The sequence below is a fragment of the Barbus barbus genome (genome assembly GCF_936440315.1).
Source record: "Barbus barbus genome assembly, chromosome: 25".
Lineage (NCBI taxonomy): Eukaryota > Metazoa > Chordata > Actinopteri > Cypriniformes > Cyprinidae > Barbus > Barbus barbus.
In genome coordinates, this window is record NC_136753.1 from 1,538,939 (window position 1) to 1,547,289 (window position 8,351).

Consider the following 8,351-nt stretch of genomic DNA (forward strand, 5'->3'; position numbering starts at 1 on the left):
CAAAAAAATATATATACTTTTACCTTATGTTTTGTTGCATCTCAGGTAAACATTTCTTGGGGGGAAAAAATTATATATATATATATATATATATTTTTTTTTGGAAAGTCAGCACTTGGGTATTTTTTACAAAATGTGACGAGAGAGTATGAGAAAGACATATTAATAAATATTATTATAATATTGTACTTTTTTCCCTTATGAACATCGACAGAATGATTTGATTTTATCTATTACTCAAAATGAGTTTTAAAAAAAGCCATTCATCAATGAGGGAGTAAATCTCTTGATGTTTTGTACCATAGTTTTACCGGATCCTCGTGGACCAACGATGAGGACGGAGTTACTTTCTCCATGAACAGCTGTGCGTCTCAGCAGCTCCAGCAAGTGCCTGAACACACACACACACAGACAGAGTGTGAGAAGAATCCACACACACACACAGAGAGTGAGAGTGTGTAAGAATCCACACAAGCCCCTTTCACACTGCACGTTGGTCCCGGAACATTGCCAGAGTGCCTTCTGTGTGAACGCAACCACGACCCGGGATTGATTCCGGGACCAATCCCGGGTTGGGGACCTAGTAACATTGCCGGGTTCAGTCCCGGAACGAGCGCTGTGTGAACAAAAGCCGGATAAATGCCGTAAAGGCTGATGACGCGCGTTATCATGCGACTCTTTCACCAGGTGTTTTGAAGGCAGATCAACATTCACACAACGAAAAATGTGTAAACTGGAATGAAGCAACGATCGAAGCCCCTCACTATCCGCGCTGAAGCTGAAATCGTTCGCCAATTTAGTGAAATGGTGCGCGCTGCGCGGCGCATTATATACGTCACATGATGACGTCACGTGTCATTCCGGAACATTTACGGGTTGTGTGTGAACGCGCGCACAGATTCCGGAAAATCACTGGCAGTGTGAATGCAGCAAATCTAACGACCCGGGAACAATTGCCGGAACACATTACCCGTGTATTTTCCGGAATCTCTGTGTGAAAGGGGCTACACACACACACACAGAGTGTAAGAATCCACACACACAGAGAGAGAGAGAGAGAGAGAGAGAGAGAGAGAGAGAGAGAGAGTGTGTGTGTGTGTGTGTGGATTCTCACACTCTGAATCCACACACACACACCAGACAGGAGAAGATGGTGTAAACGGGACACACTTGTACTGTGAGTCCAGAGCCACGGGCCGATCCGGCAGCTTCTGATGACACAGTCTCTCCCGCAGGAGCTTCTGAGCCTGAACACACACACACACACATCAATAACACGTAAGGAATAATTGACGACGGGCCGTTGAATTATTAGAAAAATAATGCACACCCGAGGTGGTGATGCGGCCACGAAGCGGAGTGGCCGTTACACCTCGGGTGTGCATTATTTTTCTAATAATTAAACGGTCCGGAGTCAATTATTCCGCTTATACTACGGTTGCCACACCTCAAGACATCGATCAGATTATATATTTCAAGGGATTCGTCCGGTTTTTCTACTTAAATCGCTATTGTGAGTAGGATTATTTCTTCCGCATCTCATCCAACGACTCTTTTGCTAGTTCCAAAACGTCATTTTAAAGCTGGCAATGGAGGCTTGAGCCGTTGATAGCAGACTAATGCAGTTAATAATGAAGTTATTAGAAAGAGAGCGAGAGAGACAGAGAAACAGAGAGCGAGAGAGAGAGAGAGCTTGTATGAATTAGGCTACCTCTGTGTGTCCCTCAACAGTGTTCTGAAGCACCGTCTCTAAACTGTAAGTCTGCTTTAAGATGCAGCGCTGTTATTACCTCGCTAGTGAGAAATGTCATGTGTAGCCTTTAAGTTGCTACACTAGGCTAACTGATAAAATCGTCAGGGCAGACTGACAACGATGCGAAGTGATATGGAACTGTAATGCGGTCAAGAAAGCTGCCTGGAACTACGTTCGCCGTGCGTTTCCCTGAAAATAATTGCACACCGCAGAACGTTCGTCAGCCAATCAGATTCAAGCATTCAACGGCCCCGTAGTATAAACATCAATAACACACATCTGTACAGGAGAGACAATCTGAAATCATAACTCATCAGACAGACCAGAGAGACACACTGGGCTTCAGTGAGAGCTGCTGATCTGCGTTTGCTCATCTTCACCTGCACACACTTTAAAACATAATCTCCATTAATAACACATGCAAATACACCAGTGAATGTCAGACAAACACTGAAATACAGCAAACGTTACCATGTACAAACCACATAAATCGAATATATAACTGATAGTCACTATGCAGGTTTTTCACATTTTAATAAGCCTAAACTAATTTATTTTAAATAGTACATTTCTAAATTAATATGAGCTCACTGAAGCTGCATGCAGAGTGATATTATTAAAACTGTTACGGTATATGACTTCTGCACAATTTGTATTGTATTTTAGAGAAATGTTTTGTTCTTTTGTATATAGCATGAATATATATATATTCTGATAGCATGACTTGCATTGAATTACAATAGAATTAGAAACACTATTTTAAACAGTTTTAGATTGAGTTCAGGTTGTCAGAACACTGCAGAGACTCTTCACATACTTAGTAAATAACCTCTTAAATTAAGTTATCTGTTAAATTAAACGTATATAAACTCACCAGCGTAGCTCCTGTGATTTCGCGCCACAAACACGCGTATTTCCGGGCAGCAAGATTTCGTATTTCCGGTGTAAACATACGTGCTGACAGCAGATGGCGCTCTGCGGCCCACGACCCAGACTTACCTTTAAACTCCACTGAAATGGCACTGAATGTCAAATGCTAGTAAGAATTACCATATTAACCTCTAAAAACCTAAATAAGGACAAATATTTTAGTCTAAATACATTTTATTGACACAGCACATGCTTTTACAGTCATTTAAAGCCCTGTGACAAACATATTTATGCATGCAGATGAGTTCAAAAACAATAAATCACCTGTCACGTGTATACATAATCTTATAAGATCATTCATAGACAATTGTACAAATGTAGCTTGTAATTGGAGCTTGTTTATAAAAGCACTGCTTCCAGTTTTTTCCTCCTTCACACAATAGATCAGGCAAATCCATAAACATAACAGACAACTAAATATTGCAAACACCTGCTTTTTAGCTTCTTCAGATGAACATCTTTAAAAACAAAACGGGATGTAAAGCTGCCAAAATGTGGTATGACCCTAAAATTATGCCAGAATTAAAAAGGCATAGTTTAGGATGAATGCTGATATTTAGTTATGCAATAACATAATTATTAACCCTTTAACTGTCACTCCTAACAAGAGCTAATGAAAAAAAAAAGTATTTAACTTAAAATTCTTATTAGCAGACATCTAATAAATCGCCTCAGGCATTTTTTTGTTTGTTTGTTTTTGTTTTTTTATATAAAGCTCAAATTCAGATAGCTATTTTATGAGTTATTTTCCAATAAAAACATTCCATTAACTTTATTAGTAGGTCTTGGATTTCATAACCTTCAGGGTCCACAAATATAAAAAAAAAATAATAATAATAAAAAAATAAAAGTGGTTTTAGATCAGTTATTTCTATCTTTTGCTGTTGTGTCAGTGGGAAATTTCAGTTTATATTTCCAAACATTAATTTTGCCATTAAGATGCTAGTAGTGTTTCATTAGTAAATGTATTTTATGCTTAAAAATCGTTAAGTTTAAGAAAAGATGGCTACACTGCACTGTTTAAGTTGTACTGTATGTCTGAACCAGCTTGCATCTGATCAACTTTGCAGCTATTCAGTTGCTTGTGATGCACTCTGCTTTGAATAAATGTGAGTATAAATTTACATGATGAAACTTGCGACTAAAACCCCTACAAAGATGCCAATTACTACTCCAATAAAACACCCCATAACTCCATTTTCAGCTCCGACGACTGATCCAAGAAGTGCTCCGAATACACCATCAATATCAGCACAAGCTGTTTGAAGTCCTTGGTGAGTTTTGATGCATCTTCTGAATGTTTGGCGGCCTTCTTCTCCTCTGAATCTCCTTTGTGTTTATACACTGTAAAATAAATTAACACTGATAGTTGAGTGTGTAACTGAGATCAGCTGTAGGTTTTGTGAAATAATACTCACAGTTGGGAGGATTCATCGGCAAACTTGCATGTTGTCTCTGCCTGAGCTCAGTTGCACCTGATGCTTCTTGTGTCATTTCTTGAGTCAGTTCATAGTAAGCTTGTGGTATGAAGAATTCACCACGGTTCTCCTCCACCAGGTTGTCTATCTTCTTATAGAGTTCATTGATGTGAGTTGAGTCTTCCACACTTTTTTAGGATTTTCTCAGCGCTGTGAATGTGTTCTCTGATTGTTGTTTCTTCCACTCCTTCATCACAAGCAAACAGGACAATAGTGTGTTTCCAGACGCGCTCTGAGAGTAACTCCATGTGTGCATGTGCTGCTTCAATTTCTGCTGAAAGTTCTTCAGAGAGAGTTTTCACTGGTATGACCAGAAGCAGAACGTGAGGTCCTGGATGACAAAGCAACACGCTTTTGACAACTTCTTCTTTTATGTTCTCTGGCGTTTCTTGTATTGAGTGTTTTTCCCATTCTGGTGCTTCCACAACACTGATCCTCCTTCCTGCTTTTTCACTCGTATATAATGTACACAGACCATATCTTTCTCCTATCAGACGCTTCTCGGGGTTTAGCATTGATAATGCTACCCTAATCTCATCATTATCAGTGTTTCCGAAGACCACAACTCTGAGATTTGACTGCGTAGAGGAACCTATGTAATTCAAATCAAAGGAGAAATTATTAGTCCATAAGCCTTTCAATCAAAATATTTCTTTGTTGGAGAAATACTTAAGAGAGAGAAAATGTCACTCACCCCGAGGAAATGTTAAGAATTTAGTAGCCATGATCATGTTATGGTTGGCAGCTCGAAGATGATTTTACAGCATGTTCTTCTGCTTAAGAAAACAGGCAGCTGGTTCTACTGAGTTTTCAATTAGTATTTTTCACTTCATATTTTCTATGGCTGTTTTAAAAGCATTGAACAATGCCTAATCACAGAAGACAGATCACAAACATAAATCCTCAGTTGTGGCATTATGTTTTTTTTGGGTTTTTTAATGATTTGACAAAGTGTTGTGGATGTGAACACTATTAAATTGTTCAAATTAATTTAAAATTGCTCCTAAAATGCACAACTGTCATTATGTGAAACACGTTTTTAGCACTGAACATATGCATTTAGCATTGTACGATTATGATACTAATCTGAACCCTCTCACACATTAAATATTTTTCCTATATATTCTTGAAAATTAATATATTTCAATAATATCTTGAAACAGTTTTTTCCAATATTTGGAGCATTCTTCTCTCAGCATTCTTCGGCTTGAGGTTGAAGTGAACCTATCAAAAGCTTATGCAACAGCAGGATACATTTAAAAGCTTTATCTTCTTTTTGTAAAAACATTCACAGAAACATCTGTCACTTATCAAAATATATATTTCAAAATACATCAAATAATGCTTAAAATTAACTATCAACCTACCTTGGGATACTAGCTGCTTTTTATTCTTAACCTCCGTATAAAATACTTTCAGTTTTGTGTTAAACAGGTAAATCAAGTAAAGTTGTTGGCAGCCGCACCAGTCTGCAGGTGAGTCCCACCACAGCGACCGGCGCCTGCGCAGACTGAGACACGTCCAGCAGGTTATACAGCAACGTCTGGTTCTTATGATGAGCGAACAGATCAAACTCATCCAACACGAACAGCACAGGACGACTGCTGCTCTTATCACCTGACAACACCACAGAGAGAGAGCAAGACTCCTTCAGACTCATGAGCTCTCGGAGAACACAACCCAGCAGCTTCACACACACAAACAACATAATTATGCCATCGTTTCATGATATTAAATAAAAATCTGCCAATGGGGTCAGAAAAATTAAGTTAAATCAAAGGACTGAAGATACATCTCAGAAAAACAACAACATTTGTTTTCTCTTTGAATTTCTCACTCCATTTCCATCAAAAAAAACAAAAAACAACAGAAAATAATATTTTTTACCTTATGTAATGCTGCATCTCAAGTAATATATATTTGGAAAAGTCAGCACTTAGGTATTTTTCACAAAATGTGACGAGAGAGTATGAGAAAAATACATATTATTAATAAATATTATTAAATAAAAACAATACTGTACTTTTTTCCTCTTATGGACACTGACAGAATTAATTTATTTTACTCAAAATTAGTTTTTTTTTTTTTTTAAAAAAGCCAGAAAATTGGTTTTAAGTCAGTTATTTGTATCTTTTGCTGTAGTAGTGTGTCAGTAGGAAATATCAGTATACATTTCCAAACATTCATTTAGCCATTAATTGTAATAATCAGTGAGATTTTAGTGCTCCACACAGAGATGTGATCTGATCATCATCCAGTGTGTCTGGAATGACATGAAACAGAACAAACTGAGACTCAATCCAGAAGAACTGTCCCCAAGATGCTTTATAAATGACACACACACACACACACACACACACACACACACACACACACACATATACATACACACACACACACACACACACACACACACACACACACACACACATATACATACACACACACACACACACATATACATACACACACACACACACACACACACACATATACATACACACACACACACACACACATATACATACACACACACACACACACACACACACACACATATACATACACACACACACACACATATACATACACACACACACACACACACACACACACATATACATACACACACACACACACACACATATACATACACACACACACACACACATACACACACACACACATATATATACACACACACACACACACACACACACACATATATATATATATGCTAAATCAGCTGTTCCATTTAAAATGTTATTTTGACAGATTGGTTGAATAATTAAATAATCGATGGCAGGGGCGTAGCCATCATTTCAAAAGTGGGGGGGGGGGCTGTCTAGTGTTATACCTGGGTTTTTTTCTGTTTTTGTTTTTCAATTAACCCTTGTCTAATTGACAGGTTTTATTTTTAATCATACCTTTTTGCTTAATATTCTTTATGATTATATTATTATATATGATTATAAAACAGAAGGAAAGAAAGAGAGAAAAAAGAAAAAGAAAGAAAGAAAGAAATACAACAGCTTGTCGCTGGGACAGTACCATTAAAAGGACATCTTTGTACCTTATTTACCCCAACAAGTTTCATAGTTGTACATTACGGTACATACTGGTACTCTATATGTGCACCTTTTTGAGTATAAGTTACAAAGATGTCCTTATAAGGCTACTATTGTTTACATATTTCAGATTGTATTTAGTGAGTGTTGTATGTAGAGTACATGGCACACAGTAATGGATACTTGCACATTCACATACTCCTTTATTCTGTTCTATTATACATTAGTCTGATTACTCTATGTTAAAATAAATATCTTATCATAGACAATGCTGTGAATAATCTTTACCTCTGAAGCCTCACTGAAACTTTCTGCCTCATTCACTCTCAGCTGAATTCACTTCTGCCTCTGTCTATAGCAAATGAAGCAGTGTTTGAAACATGTACATACAGGGAATAGTGACATACAGAAGAACATAATAAATTAAGTGCACTGCTGGGCAATAACCAATCATTTGTATCCTAAATTAGTTTAGGAAGTTTAGGATTATGGGATGCAGAATATGGTCATGAAGAATACAGAATTAATATGTGCTTAAGTGCTAATAAACAACCAATATGCAAGCTAATAATTACCTACTGAGTTAAAAATGATAGCTGAGAAGTTGTTCATCATACTAATGTTATTTTTCTATATTTGACTAATTATGTGTTTTCTATGATTGGTCCATATATAATCCTACAAACGCTTGTGTATTAATATATTTTATACAATATAAAAACAGCCAGGTGTTAAAAGCCACTCTATCAGTTCTTCTCAGCTGTGAAGTGTGTTTTTCTTGTGTGTCGTCCTGACAAACAAACCTAGGCTGACTGTTTCTTGTTCATTCTTGACAACACATAAAAACGTCAAATTAGTGCAATAATGACAGAGCACCCCTAAATGAAGATCGGTCCTGTATCAGTCAGTGCTTGCATGATTCAAATACATTATGCTACAATGCTGCAAACGCTGTAAAAGCTCAATTCAACATTATCTTTATTCTTATTTGAAGGGTTCTGATAACATACATACGTGTTAAAATAAAAGACGTTACAAAAGAGTTACGGAAAAATACACTGAAAATAAATAAGTGCATGTTTGTCCAGGCAGCTTTTTTTTTCTCCATATAATGAACATCAA

General features: G+C 37.1%; 1 protein-coding gene and 1 long non-coding RNA gene across 2 annotated transcripts in view; both read right to left on the reverse strand.

Annotated features, from left to right (window-relative positions):
• LOC306844766 (origin recognition complex subunit 4-like) overlaps nt 1-2,127 on the reverse strand; it is a gene marked incomplete at its 5' end in the record, with an annotated part of 4,600 nt that extends 2,473 nt beyond the window's left edge. Inside the window, 3 exons of the mRNA XM_079377146.1 lie at nt 301-391; nt 1,171-1,247; nt 2,077-2,127. Of these exons, the coding sequence (XP_079233272.1) occupies nt 301-391; nt 1,171-1,247; nt 2,077-2,127 (219 nt within the window). The remainder of the gene's footprint in view (nt 1-300; nt 392-1,170; nt 1,248-2,076) is intronic.
• Nucleotides 2,128-2,843: 716 nt separating this feature from the next.
• Nucleotides 2,844-5,589, reverse strand: LOC306844648. The gene is made up of 4 exons (XR_013781933.1): nt 5,529-5,589; nt 4,856-5,030; nt 4,102-4,753; nt 2,844-4,027 (listed from the first exon to the last, which is right to left on the reverse strand). It is a non-coding gene; the product is annotated as an uncharacterized lncRNA (long non-coding RNA).
• Between the last annotated feature and the right edge of the window lie 2,762 nt (nt 5,590-8,351).